Here is a 20,489-nt window from a genome sequence, read left to right as displayed (position 1 = left end):
GTAACAAGCCCAAGGTGTTAGAGCAGCTCATGGCAAATCTACCGTCGGAACTTGTATCACCTGCACCGCCATTCCTGAAGGTGGGTGTGGATTACTGCGGTCCATTCTTCGTTGCCAATGCTAATCGACGGGCAGCCCCACGGAAATACTTCCTTGCTGTCTTCGTTTGTCTGGTAACAAAAGCTGTGCACCTTGAGTTGGTTGGAGACCTGACCAGCGCAGCTTTTCTTGCGGCATTCAAGCGGTTTGTCGCCCGTCGCGGACGGCCAATCCTAGTCATGTGCGACAACGCTCTCAACTTTGTCGGTGCAAGGCGCGAGCTTAGCGAGCTCCATCGATTGTTCCGTAATCAACAATTCCAGCAGTCAGTTACAAACGGCGCAGAAGAAGACGAAATTGAATTTCGTTTCATTCCAGCAAGGTCACCCAACTTTGGTGGCCTCTGGAAGGCTGCAGTAAAGTCTTTCAAAGGACATTTCAAACGCACCATCGGCACCAAGATTCTTCCACATGACGAGATGCAAACGGCAATCGTACAAGTGGAAGCAATCCTAAATTCCCGTCCGTTGACACCCATCAGCAGTGATCCAATGGATTTTGAGGCTTTGACTCCGGGTCATTTCCTTATCCAAAGACCTCTAACCGCTATTCCGGAACCAGACTTAAGCCATCTTCCCCAAAACCGTTTGTCACTGTGGCAAAACGCACAAGATTTTGTGCAACAGATCTGGAAAAAATGGTCCAAACAATATTTGTCCGATCTCCAAAACCGAACAAAGTGGACGCGTCGGCGCAACAATATCTCTGTCGGTACTATGATCATTGTAAGGGAAGATAATCTACCACCGTTAAAATGGAAGTTGGGACGAGTAGTAGATGTCCATGCGGGTACGGATGGAAACATCCGCGTAGTGACAGTAAAAACTCAGGATGGTCTGTTCCGTAGAGCAATCTCTAAGATTTGTGTCCTTCCCATCCGGGACAATCAACTTTCATCAACTTCCGAAGAAAACTAAACCTCAGCGCTTCGGCGTGTACTGTTTTCCATCTTGGATCCACGAGCCGTCCCAACCAGTGTCCAGTCAATTCAAATTGAAGTCCAGTTGTCAAGCATGCGTTTTGTCCGTTCAAATGTCCTGTCCAGTTCAGCATCACTTCAGTATCGTCCTGTGAGGTCCGGCACATCCGTGTCGGCAAGTTCAAATGTCCTGTTCAGTCAGTTAGTCCAAATGCAAAATACTGTTGCAATATCATTTGTCATCGTAGTCGAAGAAGTCGCTTCATGCGAGCAACAATCCAAGGCAGGGATCGATGGTACCATCCCTCTCAACGTAGCAACTCAGAACACCAGTGGGTTTGGCCAACTCATATCGGTGATTTCCACAACGTTGAAGTCAGTGCTGCCGCACAAGCACATTTTTGCATACTACGAGTAATCATTCCATCATCGAGAGCATCATCATCGGCGCCGGGGGCGCTAGCGGAGGCCAGGAGGCCTCCGCGCCAGGCAAGGCAATTACCATTGGGTCAGGTGACCCCCCAAGAAGCCACGGACATCTCCAGTCAAGCAGTCATCGATCATCGTAGAAAACCTCGTAGAAGACGATTCCTCCTAACGAAGTTCCACCAAACAATACGGTCCAAGATGTACAATGAAGTCCCAACCAAGATCACCGTAAGCACGGTCCGAGGAGAATGTTTTGGCACTGCTTCGATCGGACGGATTGAGCATGTACACCTCGACGTTCATCAATCAAGTCGCAGCTACCAACCGAAGACAACCAGTTTAAGGGTCAATCGACGGAAAGAGGAGAGATCTTCAGATCCAGCCACGAATTAACAGTGCTTTGAATATTCAGTGTTAGAACGTAAGCGGGTAATAGAAGAGCAGGTTTAATGAAGAACTATTGAAATGGGTATTTCAAGGCGGCCGGTATGTCGCATCAAAACTAATTGTAGCCAGCAGTCACCTATGTTCCACGCCAAACCATTCTCAATTCTCAATAAGCCTAGAATGTGAATTCTCTCCAGAACTCACTCTCACATAAAACTAGTGTATTCAGATCGTCAGGCTAAAATTAATAAAGCTACAGTAGTACGAAACGATCTCGCGCGTGTAGCAGAGCAATCCATCGGAGCTCTATCGGTCCGAGTCCAGAATTCTAGAATAACAAATTTCACCAATAACGTAGAATAATAAATTTTTGAACGTTGTCCGAAAAGTAGTCCGTTTAAATAAATAGTGTTGAACTTTATACGCCGCGAGTGATTCCCCCTACGAAATCCGAGAAATTTCCGCTGAAACAGTGACACCTACTTTTGGTGCTAAAACATAGTGGTCCCATTTTACGGGTTTCCCGGTGGCCATTCCGGTGCTCCGAAAGGACCAGAAGAACCATCCATTCATTCTTTTTGCAAAATATGAAGAATGAGCCGTCGCATGCCTAGTTTTGGTATAAAAACTAAAAAGACCAAAAATACGGGCATCTCCGTTGGCCATTCCTTGGTTTTTTCCGTGGGCCAGAAGAACCAAAGTGGTCATTCATCAATAATTGAACTAGCAGAGTCACAGGTATTTAAAATCATGATGAATGAGCCGTCGCATGCCTAGTTTTGCTACAAAAACTAAAATGACCCACAATACGGGCATCTCCGGTGGCCATTCCTGGGTTGTTTCGGTGGGCCAGAAGAACCAAAGTGGTCATTCATCAATAATTGAACTAGCAGAGTCATAGGGATTCAGAATCATGAAGATAAAGCCGTCACATGCCTACTTTTGGTGCTAAAACATAGTGGTCCCATTTTACGGGTTTCCCGGTGGCCATTCCGGTGCTCCGAAAGGACCAGAAGAACCATCCATTCATTCTTTTGGCAAAATATGAAGAATGAGCCGTCGCATGCCTAGTTTTGGTACAAAAACTAAAAAGACCAAAAATACGGGCATCTCCGTTGGCCATTCCTTGGTTTTTTCCGTGGGCCAGAAGAACCAAAGTGGTCATTCATCAATAATTGAACTAGAAGAGTCACAGGAATTCAAAATCATGATGAACGAGCCGTCGCATGCCTAGATTTGGTATTAAAACTGAATTGACACACAAAACGGGTATCTCCGGTGGCCATTCCTGGGTTGTTTCGGTGGGCCAGTGGAACCAAAGTGGTCATTCATCAATAATTGAACTAGAAGAGTCATAGGTATCCAAAATCATGAAGAATGAGTCGTCGCATGCCTAATTTTGGTACAAAAACTGAAATGTTCCACAATACGGGTAACTTCGGTGGCCATTCCTTGGTTATTTCGGTAGACCAGAAGAACCAAAGGTGTCATTCATCAATAATTGAACTAGCAGAGTCACAGGTATTTAAAATCATGATGAATGAGCCGTCGCATGCCTAGTTTTGCTACAAAAACTAAAATGACCCACAATACGGGCATCTCCGGTGGCCATTCCTGGGTTGTTTCGGTGGGCCAGAAGAACCAAAGTGGGCATTCATCAATAATTGAACTAGAAGAATCACAGGGATTCAAAATCATGAAGATTGAGTCGTCGCATGCCTAGTTTTTGTACAAAAACTAAAATGTTCCACAATACGGGTATCTCCGGTGGCCATTCCTGGGTTATTTCGGTGGGCCAGAAGAACCAAAGTAGTCATTCATCAATTATTGAACTAGCAGAGTCACAAATATTCAAAATCATGAAGATTAAGCAGTCGCATGCCTACTTTTGGTGCTAATACTTAGTGGTCCCATATTACGGGTTTTCCCGGTGGCCATTCCGGTGCTCCAAAAGGACCAGAAGAACCATCCATTCATTCTTTTGGCAAAATATGAAGAATGAGCCGTCGCATGCCTAGTTTTGGTATAAAAACTAAAAAGACCAAAAATACGGGCATCTCCGTTGGCCATTCCTTGGTTTTTTCCGTGGGCCAGAAGAGCCAAAGTGGTCATTCATCAATAATTGAACTAGAAGAGTCACAGGTATCCAAAATCATAAAGAATGAGTCGTCGCATGCCTAATTTTGGTACAAAAACTGAAATGTTCCACAATACGGGTACCTTCGGTGGCCATTCCTTGGTTATTTCGGTAGACCAGAAGAACCAAAGGTGTCATTCATCAATAATTGAACTAGCAGAGTCACAGGTATTTAAAATCATGATGAATGAGCCGTCGCATGCCTAGTTTTGCCACAAAAACTAAAATGACCCACAATACGGGCATCTCCGGTGGCCATTCCTGGGTTGTTTCGGTGGGCCAGAAGAACCAAAGTGGGCATTCATCAATAATTGAACTAGAAGAATCACAGGGATTCAAAATCATGAAGATTGAGTCGTCGCATGCCTAGTTTTTGTACAAAAACTAAAATGTTCCACAATACGGGTATCTCCGGTGGCCATTCCTGGGTTATTTCGGTGGGCCAGAAGAACCAAAGTAGTCATTCATCAATTATTGAACTAGCAGAGTCACAAATATTCAAAATCATGAAGATTAAGCAGTCGCATGCCTACTTTTGGTGCTAATACTTAGTGGTCCCATATTACGGGTTTTCCCGGTGGCCATTCCGGTGCTCCAAAAGGACCAAAATAACCATCTATTCATTCTTTTGTCAAAATACATCCAAACATAAAAAATCGTAAGGAATTGGACACAATTAATTTTGATTTGGGGTTCAAATCTTAGTAATTTAATCGAATTGTCCAGATTGGCCACCTCCCGGGACTCCAGGAACCGGTTCCGAATGGACCATATTGGACCAAATTTTTCAGGGAATGTGCACCGGTTATTGGTTCCTTATTACAGAAAAAATTATGTCAAATTATCCATCAACCGAATAGTACCGATGTGAATTACATATACAGAACTGCGTGGGAACTTACTCTTCGGATGTTCCGGGTTTCCGGAACTGGGTATGGATAACTAAGTGATTTGAGAATCTCCACGTGAATACCTATTCAACAATATGGGAACGGTTCAGATTGATTGTTTAGTTACGAAACTACAGGTCGTCAAAGTTAGGGTCTCTAAAGGGACTTTTTTTAGATGTAGCAGGTTCCCGGTGGCCACAGTGACCGAATCCGGCTCTCCGGGAAGGTTTCTGAAACTAGACATGTGTGCCCTTCATTTACGCCCAACAGAACTAAATTCGGTCAACACACTGATTTTTGCGAGCTGTTTGAATTTTCGGGTCGAAAACGACCCCAAGTCACAATTTGTAACTTTTTTTACGGAAGCCCCCCTAGGAGTCATTCGAAACTTTTGTTTCCGCAAAAACAAAATTTCCTACAAAAAATAATTGTCAGAAAGTTTCAAATTGCTAGGTTATTTCAATCAAATGTTACATTGATTTGAATTTCGAAATGGGTCGAAAAAGACCCAAAGTCCTTACTTAGGTTAAGTAATGACATATCGACAAACCTGCAACATTTTGCCTTTATTGCCTTAGTCAACCGCGAAATTTTTGAAATTGACTCCCATCAAAATAATCATTGGAAGTATATACAAACTTCCATGAAAATTCGATAAAAAAAATTGTTTTTTTAGATGATTTTTTTAATTTTCATAGTAAATACAACGTAAAACTGATAGTTAATGACGTCTCGTTACCTTGAAAAACCGTCATCAGACAATATTCTCCATAGAGCACTGCACTAGGTACGCAACAAGAAACAACTTGTTATTCACTCCGATCTATTTTTACGACAGTTATGTGGTCGGTGTTTAGTCAGACTGGACCAAGTGCTTTCTAATGACATCAATAGAGCGTTTTCCAAGTATTCGAAATGGCAAAATATTAGCATTATTTACTGCTATATTGTAACCTATCTATTTGATAAAACTTCTGTATCAAAAGAGCATCGAAAAGATCAGAATTATTTGACTTCTTGGCTTATCTTTATAGGGTCAAAATGTAGTCCGGTCTGTCTGAACATCGACCATATCGGGATCGTTAAAAGTAAGGTTACAATTATGTTTTCCAAAAATATTACATCTACATATAGATATATGGATCTAAGTATTCGGAAAAGTTTAAGCATGGATTGAGAACTTTTCAAAATGACGATTTACGTTTTACACTGTTCGGTTGTTATCAAAATAACAGGTGCAGACATCCTCACTGAGACAGAGCCTGCTTCTCAGCTTAGTGTTCTTATGAGCACTTCCACAGTTATAAACTGAGAGCTTTCTTTGTCAAAGTTGCCATTTCCGCATTCGTATATCGTGTGGCAGGTACGATGATAAAGATGCTGGACCGACCGGGAATCGAACCCAGAAACCTTCAGCATGGCTTTGCTTTATAGCCGCGGACTCTAAGCACTCGGCTAAGGAAGGCCCCCATTGTATCTTGAAGATAACGATATTCACCAAAGTTGAAGGAAGTGTTGCATGCCATACAGCCTGCAGTCGCACTAATTTTTGTGTATACGAATATAATAATGAAAAACCAAAATCACAAAAAAACATCAAAATCATCAATCATCAAATTGCCGGCTGCTTGGGTACGTCAGGAGTCAATCATCAATATTAACCTCCTTTTCCCGAGCAGCCTAGATAGCCGCGTAGTGTCGGTAGCGGTTATTTCAACTGGCTAAGAATCAACACTACGGACTGCCTGTTCCGGTGGTAAAAGTCCACCTCACAGGTGACCCCTAATTTATGGTGTGATGCGTACCATGCCTAGGAATGAATGGTAAGGAGGGTCTGAATAAAACCTAACCGCAAACGGAGCCTGTGGGGTACCAGGGCGCCCTCCACAGTATTGAGTCCTTTCTGTGCTACCCGGAGCAATGGTGCAGGTGACCTTGTGTTTCTCCGAGATAATCGGCTGCTCTTCTTCAGTCTCTATCCTGAGGCTTAAAAAGGGTGGGATTATGAATATGTTGACATTTAATCTAAATTATCACCTATATGGATTTGCATTATGCGTTTTACACAGTGTATTCTGTGCTTTCTCGCCTTTGGTGACTTTAAATAGATACCGATCTGGTTTTTTCGTTGCTGGTCTTTTTCATGCTGAGATTGCAAAAAGCTTAATCCTGCCTAGTTTGGGTAGTGGCTACGGTTAGGTTAGCTCAGATCAATTTTCAGCATAAAAGAACAGCAACGATCAATCTTTGCAGACTCACGCAAAATGGTGCAGCCCAAGTGGCGCTAGTTCAAGAACCCTACTTTCGTAGAGGGAACTTCTATCTAGGTAACCTTGTGGACCCAGTTTTTGCTACTTTCAGCAAACTTGAAATGGAAAACTCGCGCTCCATGCTCCGCGCATGCGTGCTCGTTAATAAAGCAATCGTTGCTACACTCATTTCTGAGTTAACTACCAGAGATGTATGTGCTGTCACAATCGATGTTTCTGTTGGTGACCTCAACAGGAAATACGTGTATTGTTCGGTATATTTACCACATGATGAACCATCCCCAACGGATGACTTCAAACGAGTTGTCGCACACTGCGTAACAAAAGGCCTTCCGCTGATTGTGGGCAGTGATGCCAATGCTCATCACATCATCTGGGGCAGCTTAGATATCAATTTGAGAGGCTCCAGTCCGATGGAATATTTAAGTAGTACAGACCTTGGATTACTTAACATAGGCAATCGCCCAACCTTCATGGTTTCTAATGGCAGACAATTAATCGTTCCATAAAAAAATATAAAGTTTCCATAAAAAATGCAAAATTTGCCAGTAAAGAAACAAGGGAAAGAAAAGTAAAAAATTTACATAAAAAAATAAAGAAGTGCGTAGAAAAAACAAAATTTTCCATAAATAAAAAAAATTGAGCAATAAATAGATTCAAAACTGCGGTAGAATCGACAATAATCTCACTAAAAAATATCGAATTTTACATTTAAAAACCTCAAAATGTCCCTATTTTTTTCACAAAAAGCAAGAAATAATTATAAATTTTCCACTAAAAAAGCCAAAATTTGCAATAAATAAATAATAATTCGCCCACAATAAATCAAAAATTTTCATTCAAAAAATCAGAAAGAGCAATAGCAGTAAATGCAAAGTTGCAATAAACAAACCCAACTGAGCAATTCAAAATGACAATCAATACATGAAAATGTTGTAGAAAATTCCAATATTTAAGTAAAACTTTCCATAAATATAACGTAATTTTCCAATAATGAGTAATAATGTGTGTAATGGATTTCATAAATTTTCAGTCAAACTGAAGCATTGTTTTCACAATTGGAGCTAATTAGTCGTCGTATGTAGATGTAGTAATTGCATTTTAGAGTTCGATAATTAATTACGTAAGAATTTAGGGGAGGGGAGAGCGGGGAGATTGGCCGGGTTTGAAAAAAAATATTTCTTGCCATGTACAAAAAAATAATGTTTCATACAATAAATCATACATGGAGGGGAGGCGAGGTTTCGAAAAATCACAAAAAAATGTTTTTTAATACACCCCATCGTTAGGCGCTACAATTTTAATTATTTCGGCAAAGTTGAAATGAAACATGGAACATGGGATATCTAATCTTCCAATATTAGGAACACTTATGTCACTGCTTTGGTTATGTCCAACTAATTGATGGTAGAAGCTTATGCTCTCATGCCCCACCAGCCAGGGAAATGGTGTTTACAAACTAAGCATCATTTGTGGCAACACTTTATGCGGCATGATGGAACTTTGCCGAGCGCGCTAAGTGTTGTTAGACCACTGACGTAGTTGCATGAAGTGGGTGATGAGGTACAAAAGTAGCGTTACAGCATGCTTAACCATATTTGTAGTATTGAGACAACCCATTAGATCTAAAAATGAACCTATTAGAAGATACTTTAAAAAGCGTTATGTTCGTATGCAAATAAAAAAAAATATTTAGGAAAAAACTCATCAATCGAAGTATACACATTTCTGCAACTGCTGTGGGCAGCTACACCAAAGATGAAAGTGAATTTCCGTATTACACACATTATTAATCATTATTGGAAAATTACGTTATTTTTATGGAAAGTTTTACTTAAATATTGGAATTTTCTACAACATTTTCATGTATTGATTGTCATTTTGAATTGCTCAGTTGGGTTTGTTTATTGCAACTTTTCATTTACTGCTATTGCTCTTTTTGATTTTTTGAATGGAAATTTTTGATTTATTATGGGCGAAGTATTATTTATTTATTGCAAATTTTGGCTTTTTTTGTGGAAAATTTATAATTATTTCTTGCTTTTTGTGAATAAAATAGGGACATTTTGAGGTTTTTCAATGTAAAAATCGGTATTTTTTAGTGAGATTATTGTCAATTCTACTGCACTTTTGAATCTATTTATTGCTCAAAATTTATTTATTTATGGAAAATTTTGTTTTTTCTATGCACTTCTTTATTTTTTTATGCAAATTTTTAACTTTTCTGTTGATTTTACCCTTGCTTCTTTACTGGCAAATTTTGCATTTTTTATGGAAACTTTATATTTTTTATGGGACGTTAATATTTTAGCCGTTTCTAATAGAGAAGAAGTGTTAGACATAACGCTCTGCTCGAATAGAATCAGTCACGAGTTGACGAATTGGCATGTATCAGATGAGGAATCATTATCTGATCATCGCTACATCTTCTTTGAACATTCAAATGTAACTGCGCAGACTTTGCGTTTTAGGAATCCCCGATCAGCAAACTGGGAACTCTATATTGAATTGGTTGCGACCAAATTTCATGGATATTCTCCGTTCATTGAAAATCCAAGTGATCTGGATGATGCCGTTGATACTACAACATCCTACATTATGGAAGCTTTTGAAGAAGCGTGTCCTCTGCGGTCTGTAAAGACTACAAGAGGGACCCCCTGGTGGAATTCCGATCTGACTAGACTCAGGAAACAATGTAGAAGGAGTTGGAACAGACGTCGTTCAGCTGGATCAGAGTCGTTCAAGTCGGCTCGCAAGGCTTACAAGAAGTCTCTTCGTTCTGCTGAACGATCCGGCTGGAAAAACCTTTGTACAAATGTTTCCAGTTTGAGTGAAGTCAGTCGGTTGAACAAAATTCTTGCAAAATCTAAGGATTTCCAAGTGAACGAAATTCGCTTACCTAATGGTGACTTTACTTCTTCCGATGAAGAAGTTTTAGAATGTTTATTCAATACACACTTCCCCGGATGTGTGGACATAGCATCTACGGATGAACCAAATGTCTTTTCATGTAGTTACGAGTCTCTGGCCTCGGCTCGCAGTATCGTAACTACTGAATCGATTCAATACACGGATAAAAATGCGGCACTCGAAATAAGGAGAATGAGTCATGATTTCGGGAGGAAAGTGTGTTTTCTTGTTATGAAAATACACCATGACCAAAAGTCATGAAATCATGAAGCATTTTACCGTAACGCCGGCTGTACGTTACGTTTTCAATTTAAAACGAAGAAAAATGTCAGCTGGAATCCTCAAATCTTGAAGCATGTATGCTGGAACCATGAATAAAATTCATGGAAACATAAGCACTATTCATGGATTTAGTCATCTGTCATTTATGATTCCAATTTTTGATACGAAAAGTGGCAATTTCGGTCATGAAATCATGAAGCAGGATCTGATATCATGAACAAAGTTCATGAAAACATAAGCACTATTCATGTATTTAGATGGCTTTCATTTATGATTCCGATTTTGGTGCTGAAAAATGGAAAGTTGGGTCATGAAATCATGAAGCAGAATCCCTGAATCATGAACTAATTTCATGAAAACGGAACATTATACGTCAATTTAGCTCCCAGTTTATATTTGCTATTGGTAAACAAATGAAATGAAAAATTAAAACCGTTGCGACTTTTGCGCCGTTAGTTTCGTAATAAACCGCGAACACATTCCAGAAATGTCAACCTAACGAGTGCCAAATCTTAAGCAGGAACGCGAACATTCAGTGGTTTGGTTTGTACGCAAAATATTGTTTCGAACATCAATTGATTTGACGAAAGGTCTACTAAACTGCTCTACTATAGGACATAGGGAAGGCATCACATCCGAACAGTCAAAATCGCCGACTAGTTTGTGAAGCGAAATCTTCGCTCAAAGTCAAACATTGCCCGGTTCTGCAAAATCAGGATGAAGGCTTGTAAGTATATTTTGGAACATCTAACAGCTCCGGCAGATTGATTGTGTCGTGACACAATGTGGGAACTTACGGAAATATCGCCAAGAATGTCATCTATACGATGGCAGTGTCGATCAAAAAAGCAGTGTCTTCAATTTAAACTTTTTCAAAAACAAAACTACTAGAAAAAAAATCACCAATCGCCATGAGATGCGTTGACTAAGATGAAGAAAGTGACAGTTAGATTTGTGTAACGGCCTGAGCATACAAATTCTTGCATAATACTCACGATTTCATGACTTTTAATCATGATATCATGAAACATAAAATTTTATGAATTCATGACTTTTTGTTCATGAATCCGGCAACCGATTTTTTTCCGTGTAGGCACTTAATAGTTTTGCTCCTTTCAAATCTCCAGGAGCGGATGGGATTTATCCTGTTCTGCTCCAAAAAGGATTTGAGTTTATCAAACATGTTTTGAAAAAGCTACTTGTAAGCAGTTTTGCTACCGGGTACATTCCCAGATCCTGGCGTGATATTACTGTAAAGTTTATCCCAAAAGGAGGACATGCGTCTTATGAGGAAGCGAAGAGTTTTAGACCAATCAGTCAGACCTCTTTTCTTCTGAAATGTCTGGAACGCATTATCGATCATCACATCCGTGATGTTTATTTGGCAAACAGGCCTCTTTATGTGAATCAACATGCTTACCAATCTGGAAAGTCCACAGTGACTGTTTTACACAAAGTTGTATACGATATCGAGAAAGCATTCGCTCAGAAGCAATCCTGCTTGGGTGTTTTTTTGGATATTGAGGGTGCCTTTGATAACGTGTCTTTTGATGCCATATTGGAAGCCGCATGAAACCATGGGCTACCTACAATGATTGCCAATTGGATTCATCAAACGCTCAAAAACCGACATCTCTTCTCGACATTGCGTCAAGCAGCGATTCGAAAATTGAGTGTTTGCAGTTTGTCACCACTTTTGTGGAATCTCGTAGCAGATACGCTATTGAGGCAACTCAATAATTGCGGTTTTCCAACTTATGGATTTGCCGACGACTATCTAGCTCTGATAGTTCACATACCAACTAAGCACCCTATTCGACCTGATGCAAAGTGCTCTTCAGGTAATCGAGAGTTGGTGTCGCCAATATGGCCTTTCGGTTAACCCGAATAAAACATCTATTGTTCTTTTTACGGAAAGACGAAACCGGGATGGAATTCGACCTTTACGTCTTTTTGGCACTGAGATTAATGTGACTGATCAAATAAAGTATGTCGGAGTCATTCTAGATTCCAAACTTTTATGGACAGCTCACATTGATTTCAGAGTCAAAAAAGCTTGCATGGCCTTCGGTCAATGCCGGCGAACCTTTGGTAAAACATGGGGCCTCAAACCCAAGTATATCAAATGGATTTACACAACAGTTGTTCGACCAATATTGGCATATGGATGTCTTGTGTGGTGGCAAAAGGGCGAAGTGAGAACAATCCAATCAAAATTGGGCCATCTCCAAAGGATGTGCTTGATGGCGATGTCTGATGCGTTCTCTACAACTCCCACAGCAGCGCTCGAGGCCCTTTTCGACGTTGCGCCACTACACATATATCTTAAACAAGAAGCACTTTCTTGCTCTTACCGTTTATGGGTACTGGATCTACTGGAGAAAAATCCAGTGAATCGTAGATCTACACACACTTCGTTGTTTCCACTTTTGGTGAAATGGGACAAAATTGTCCTTGCTCCAAGTGATCTCACAATTGTTTGTAACTTTCCTTACAGGACATTTACCACATAATTCCCTTCAAGGGAAGAGTGGCTATTTGGAAAGAAGTATATCAAACAATATAGTATGTTACACTGATGGCTCCCTTCTTGAAGGTAGAGCTGGTGCAGGAGTATATTCTCGTGAGCTAAGGCTGAATCAGTTTTACTCACTTGGTAGAAACTGCACCGTTTTTCAGGCGGAAATATTTGCTCTTATGTGTGGAGTGCAATCAGCACTTCAACAGCGCGTAATGGGTAAAGTCATATACTTCTGTTCAGATAGTCAGGCTGCTATAAAAGCTCTCGCTTCGGCCAACTCAAGGTTGAAGCTTGTTATCGCATGTCGAACTCAAATGAAGGAACTGAATTCAGTCAACTCTGTGAACCTTGTATGGGTACCTGGCCATTCTTCCATCGCTGGATATGAATTGGCTGATGAGCTAGCTCGCGATGGAGCATCGCATAACTTCATTGGCCCTGAGCCGGCTATTCCAATTTCGAAGTGCTGGGTGAAGCTTCAGATAAACTCTTGGGCGGCAACTCAGCACAAGCAATATTGGAATAGTTTAGAGTCATGTCGTCAAACAAAATTGTACATTACTGAGCCATCTCCAAGGGTGGCTAAGTATTTAACAAATCTGTCAAAGCAGAATTGCAGTCTCTTGGTCAGAGCGTTGACAGGCCACTGCCGACTCAACTATCACATGGCAAATATTCAGCGTGCTGACTCATTTGTGTGTGATAGTTGTGACTCCGATTATGGAACTTCGTATCACCTGATATGTAACTGTCCAGTTTTTTCGCAAATGCGATTCCAATTACTTGGTAAACACTTATTAAGTGAAAATGAATTCAGAAGCCTGAATCTTCAGGACATTCTGTTATTCTTAACCCGCTGTGGTAATGAGCTAAAGGCTCTCTTTGCGCTCATGCGTTTTGCAGTTCCCTTTTTAGGGCGCTGTTCAAACCTATTGTGGTATGGAGCTACATGCTCTCATTTCGCTTATGCGATCTTCCCTCTTCAAGGGCTCCACTCCTATTTCCTCCCATCTTTCCCTTCCCCTTCCTCTCCCATCGGGTAGATGATGAAATAGGCTAAAATATGGCGATGGCACAAATCTCCCAACTGGTGGGGAACGTGCCTTTGGAGCCGGCCTTCTGATACCTGATATCTGAAACCATACAGTCTACAGTCGCACTATTTTTTGTGTATACGAATAAAATAATGAAAAACCAAAATCACAAAATAACATCAAAATCATCAATCATCAAACATCAATCCAAATGTAATGTATATGTGATGTATGCTTTTTTGGTAGTTGTTAAACCATCCACCCGTAAGTTGGTTAGCCAAACATTAAAAGTCATAATTTGAAAAAAAAAAGTGTGTAATACGCCATTGTTTTCCAGCACATCACTCGTGTCGTGAGTATTACGTAAAATTACATTCGAATATTTGTTAGAAGATAGATGTAACAGCATAGATCAACAATGATGTCATAACATAACAATTGGGTTGTAATTCTACGCAATATGTTATATTATATTTTCTTTGAGATTTAAGACAAGATGGTATTGGGTTGATGAGATAAAATTCTAACAAATATTTTTAATGTAACTGCCGTACTGGTTAACATATATCCCAAACGAGATTCCAATTCAATATCCTACATCTTGAACGCGTGATACAACTCCATAAGCGGATGCCACATTTCCACTGAACTATCATTCAAACACGATCGTAAATTGAACTTCATTAACATCGATTGACATGAACGCGTATCATCTTCTCGTCTTCCTGGTCTCGGTCTACTTCCACCCGACCCGAGATTATATCACACAATGTCAATTACGTCTAATTGAGTTGCTCCTGTTACTCACTTCACCCCGGCCCCATTAAATGTCCGGTGAACTTCACAGAGGAGAAGCTTTTATCGTACGGTTCACACCCGCACGACTTTGTCACGCTGTCATTAGACAACCGCCTTCACTTCCTACCCCATTGGAAAGTAACAACAACTCAGTAGCTCAGATTGAGAGTAATAGGGGAAGATGGTTCAAAATGTAAATGTAGAACCCTTATTGCTTAGAATTAAGCATTTATTAACAGTTTGTTGTCAGCTAATAACATTTAATTTGCTGTAGGAGTTCAGATTTTTCACAGATGTTTTGATTTCACCTGCTTATAAGATAAAAAAATGCTTTCAATAAACTTAACCTAAATATATTGCAAGAGCTTTTAATTAATGTGGGAATATTATTATTTAAGTTTTGGAAGCATTAGGAGAAATCTTCCATTTATGCAAGTATGGTGAAAAAATATTCTTCTACTATAGATGAGAAGCAGGTTTCGGCCTTTGGCGGAGAGCCTGAGTCATCGGCAAACAAAGATTTTTGACGTCTCTGACGAGGCACACCAGCTCCTAAAAGAAGTCTTTCAGACCTGGGGTTCTTATAATTTACCTGAATTGTACGATTCAGATTGCCTTGGATTATCCTAACAATGTTACGAAATTAAAGTTTTTTTTTTTATTCAAGCAAGCCTTCATGCCAAACACTGTCGAATGCATTTCTTATGTCTAGAAGGGCAAGATTCAGACAGCCTTCAGATTTGTTGAAGCGAATCAAAATTGTTATACGTAAAAGTAGATGAGTGGTCGAATGCCATGGCGGAATCCGAAAAGTTCATTGGCAATAATAGAAATTTCCTTCATGTCGATCATCATTCTGTTCAAAATGACCTTTTTAACAAGATTACTGATGGAGGAATGCAAGCTGATTAGACGATAGCTGAAAGCTTCTGGAGCATTTTTGTCTGGTTTGAAATTGGTACAACCTTATCAATCTTCCATTTGTCAGGAAAATATGCCAACTTAAAGCACTTGTTAAATATATCAAACAAGAATGCTAAGCTACTTTCTGGAAGTTTCTTGGTGAGGATGTTAAAAATTCCATCATTGCCCAGGTCCAATGGAGGGATCAAAAATATTTCCAAACCAATCAATACTCTAAATATCATAAATTACACCAACATGTAAGGAAGGCCAGTTTACCCCATGCGTGCTATTTGAACCACTTAACCCTACCTTGTAAAGCAGCCAGTATAGGTTATGAATTCATCCAGCGTACTCACCCTGGTCCTTTCCTCTGTTTCCCATTCGCCGGGTTCTTCACCACTGCCTCTAACAACTGATTGCCTTCGTTATCACCTCCTCCTCCGGAAAGGCTCCTCCTCACTCGATTACTATTCCTCTGCACACGCTCGATCGCATGATTAATTACTCCACCAGACCGAACATTATCATTACGACCGCCGCCACCTTTCGAAACACTTTCTAACCCCCCAGCATCTGTGGCTGTGGCAGGAAGCAATTTGCTCCAGAAACTTTCACTTGTTCGAACTTTCAACCTTCGCTTGGGGCTCTCTTCTTCGATCACACTTTCACTCACAATTGACGACGACGACGACGGTGTCCTTGCGCTTCTTCGGATTCTTGCCCCGTGCCCCACAATGGAATCTCTCACATTGAACCCATTATCACCGGGGGTAGGACTGTCCTCACTTAGACCACCCCCACCACCCTTGTCGGGAAAGCTCTCGTTGAACAGCAGACGGACCGGAAATCGTTCGGCCGCCGCCGTTTGTGATAATCCCAAGGACGACGCCTTGGACAACGTCGCTTCCACTTCCGCTGATGTCGTTGGTAAAATCGGTGGCACCGACGATGAAGTGTTCCAACCTCCGTGGTCTGTTGAGGAAGAAAGATAAAATATGAGCGAGGGATGAGGTAATTGATGAGATAAAACTGATTCGATGTATATGTGAAACGGTTATTGAATTAGGCCGGAGAAAATGGAAAAGTTCAGAAAGGCGATTGAAGCTACCAGGATTGGAGGTGAACTTTTGAGGGGAAGTTGTGTGGTTGTTGAAAGTGAAAGTTTAAGCCATTACGGAAATTGATGAACCTTAAAGCTGTATGTTTTTGGTTGAAATATTCAACTTGAAAATAGAGTCACTTCACATTTCTTGGGTCGTTTTTTGACTACGTTTTACTTCACAACCGCTTTTTTGGCCATAATTCAGATTTGAAAATATGTTAAATAACAATGCAATATCTCCACAAGGTATCAAATACTGAAGGAAACTGTTATTTTCTATAACTGGAATTTATTGCTTTCTTGAACTGTTTAAAAAATTCGTATTGATTACGTAAGATGGCATTACTGCTATACTTAACTTAAAGATGGTAAAAGATCTTGAAACTACAACAATTTTTCATTGTTCGGTAATAGTGGAAAAAGTTGGGTCAAAATCTAGAAGTTTTCAGTGGTACAATTTGTGTTTATATTATTGATAACGCTATTTTGGTAGATCCGAATGTCATAGAAATTATGAAGAGTGTTTTTAATCGGATATTTTGTAAAATACATAATTTACACGTCAGCTTTGGAGGAAACGATATATAAAGCATCCCAAATGATTTAAAAAAACTGGCAACACTGTTCTGGAGAAATCAAATCAAAGAAGATCTAAGAAGCTCTAAGAAGCCCTTAGAGCCATTGGTTATTAGCTGAGACGAGACTCGCGAAGAGGAAAAAAAGTAACGTCATATGCAGCCCAGATTTCGCTGTCACGAAACATCAGATGCAGCCAGTTGATTTTGTGGGCGAATATGTGGAAAGTATTGGAATCATTTATAGAAAATTAAATTCAGCGAAATATTTCATTTGATTTGCGCTGATAAAACTAAATCTAAACAAGCAAAACATTTGTAACTGCAATGTTTACTGCATTTGCGAATATGAAATTTACCTTGAAAAGGTTTTCTGAACTAGGAACGATGCAATCACAATTCATCTTTGCCATTGAGTTCATGTAAAAGCTTGAACATCTTGCTCATAAATTTGTGTAAACACAGAATCAAAGAAGAACATCTTAGCAACCGTAGAAAAAGAAGACCGACTTCGCGAGTCTCGTCTCAGGTTATTAGTAGATATCGAGACTTCTGTGTGAGCAGACGTGTCTTTGAAAGCTGGTGAAAAATAGTATCAGTAGTATTTCAAATTTTATCACACACGATCACACGCTAACACGCACAACATGGCGTCTACTAGCGGCAATTTACGAGAACGAACATTTGTCATTACCTTCTTGGAAGCTTTGAAGAAGCCAAAGATTGAGACCGTTACGGATTACTTATTCAACATCATTGCCATTGCGTCAGAAAGGATTGGATCAGTGCAAGCCAATTTGTCACGAGGGATCACGTATGTTGAGGTTGATCATGAGGAGTATGCGATGCAAATTGTCGAGACACATGATTTGAAACATGAGGTGAGATATGAATATTACAAATTCACGGTACCGTTGCACATGGAAGATGGCACGACGTAAGTCAAGGTGCATGACTTGCCACTACAAATGAGAGATGATTTGATCAAGCAAGAAATGTCAAGGTTTGGATAAGTTTTGTCGATCAAAAACGAAACGTAGGAGTCGCCATCGCCATTGAAAGGCATTATAAATGGAGTACGAGCAATACGGATTCGCCAACAAGAACAAATACCATCATACATCAATATTTCCGGGCATTTCACACTCGTTACACACAAGAACCAGCTCATAACCTGTCGTCACTGTGGTAGAGCAGTACACATTAGCATGCGTTGTGCTGATGTAGGAGAGATATTTCAGAATCGTACAAGCATTAACGACCTATTGAACCGAGGAGGTTCTTCTTATACCAACCAGCTACGAGGGCCTACAGGTAATCGTCACACGGTTCGAGAGGACAGCGGAGCGAACAATACGCCAACGATGACCAATCTTAATAAGATGAACAAAGAAAACAGAACCAATACTTCAAGCAGCTCTTCAACTGATACTACGAAGCGGGAACTCAGCAATACATCGAAGCAGGGTTGTTAACGTTAATTAACGATTAACGCCGTTTCATTAATTCGTTGACGTTAACCTGTAACGGTTAACGAAGCTTGCGTTGATTGCGTTGAAAAACAATTTAACGATAACGTTAACGTACAGCGTTGATTCAACGTCAACGACTTTGTTATTCCTAACGTTAACGATTTGAAGATTCTAATATTTAACAAAAATATAACTTAGACACTGAAACATGCCATGTTCGGAAACGATTATTTAGAAGAAGTAGAAAGAAAAGGTTGATTTCATTGCAGGTTTTATGGAATTTTAATTGACTTTCTTTTAGTCGAATTTGGTGGAAAAAGCTGCTTATATTAGAGCTCCACAATCTCGGAAGTGGAAAAATCTGCTCTACGACCATTGCCATTTTCGATTGCAATGAAAACTTTTGTCTGCTATGGTATGTTAGAATATTATGGCAAGTTGTACTTGAAAATGAGAAATCGGGTCATCCTGGAGGCGGTCATTTGGTTGTTGGATGGGTAAAAAAGGACGCTGTGTGCTGGCTGGAGGCAGAGGAAGCCGCTTTTTGGTAACGATCAGCCCATTGTTGTGGATTACTGGAACGGTGAGAGGTTTTAGAGCGGATACAATATTGCTAGAAAAATCTTTGCAATTTGTAAAAGTTCTCCCAAGCAATCAAAGACGCTCAAAGGGTACCGTTTTGATTCATATTTCGGACACTTAAGGCCTCAGTGAAGTATAACCCAGCTTGGACCATACAAAATAAATCATTCTGTATGATTTTTTAGCGTTATCGAGCGTCGGAAGCCCTTAACTTTCGGATGGTGGGTAAAGAATACGCGTCCGCAACTTGAATAATTTTAAATAAATCAAAACGTGTGGCCTTTTCATGATTCTTATTCCGGACACTCCCTCACTTTTGCCTCATATTCCGGACGCTTTGATTCGAATTACGGACAGCTCATGATAATCATTAATGGAACGGTCAAATCATCAATTGAAATCGTTCAACCACTTAAGAGACGTCTAAGGTAGTTGGGCATTATAAATTTGCAATAATATTTATGGAAAAAACCTAATAAAACGAGCCTCGAAAATGAGAACTTTTGGACGGCGAAAATTGAAACATTTCGGGTGAAATGTTTCCCATACAAACGACAGTGTCCGGAATTTGAAGCTGTCCGTAATATGAATCAAAACAGTATTAGCATAGAAACGTGTTGTTTATTGGAGTTTCGAAACATTCTCGGAGAACCAACGCTTGGGTTAGCGGTGATCGTTGACGTTGATTCAACGCAAACACGTTAACGTTGACGCTAACAACCATGGAAATTAACGCAACGACGTTGACGTTGATCCAAAGCACAATCAACGTTAGCATCGAAGCAAGGAAATATTTCAACGAGAGTGACTACGCTTCCAGCACTCACTGGAAACAGTGTGGTGTCTAAGCACATTTTCAACGAGCTACTCATGGAACAGACGGATAAAGACGGCAATATCTCGGATTCATCGACGAACTCCATCACGAGTAATGCAAGCCGCAAGCGGCTTAGGCGTCAGCGGTCTAAACAAGATAAATAGAACTTTGTTTGAGCGTTTTTTTTTTTTTGTTTTGTTGATCTATGAAAATAAGTACTAGTGTGTCAGATGTTCGAGTGTTTCGTACAACATTGCTACGATTAATTTAAATGGCATACCGAATCTAACTAAAATTTAATCGTTCAAGTCCTTTGTGCATTTAATGGAGCTAGATATAGTCATGATGCAAGAAGTTGA

At 40.1% G+C, this 20,489-nt stretch overlaps 1 protein-coding gene across 9 annotated transcripts in view; it reads right to left on the bottom strand.

Annotated features, from left to right (window-relative positions):
* The window catches only part of LOC5579912 (adenylate cyclase type 6), a 611,840-nt gene that overhangs the window by 125,672 nt on the left and 465,679 nt on the right, over positions 1-20,489 (bottom strand). For all 9 annotated transcript variants that reach the window (XM_021848827.1, XM_021848823.1, XM_021848828.1 and 6 more), the window contains one exon: positions 15,939-16,554. In XM_021848827.1, the coding sequence (XP_021704519.1) occupies positions 15,939-16,554 (616 nt within the window). The remainder of the gene's footprint in view (positions 1-15,938; positions 16,555-20,489) is intronic.

The sequence above is a fragment of the Aedes aegypti genome, chromosome 3 (genome assembly GCF_002204515.2).
Source record: "Aedes aegypti strain LVP_AGWG chromosome 3, AaegL5.0 Primary Assembly, whole genome shotgun sequence".
Classification (NCBI taxonomy): domain Eukaryota; kingdom Metazoa; phylum Arthropoda; class Insecta; order Diptera; family Culicidae; genus Aedes; species Aedes aegypti.
The sequence above is the reverse complement of the archived record's forward strand: the minus strand, read 5'-3'. Positions and strand labels throughout refer to the sequence as shown.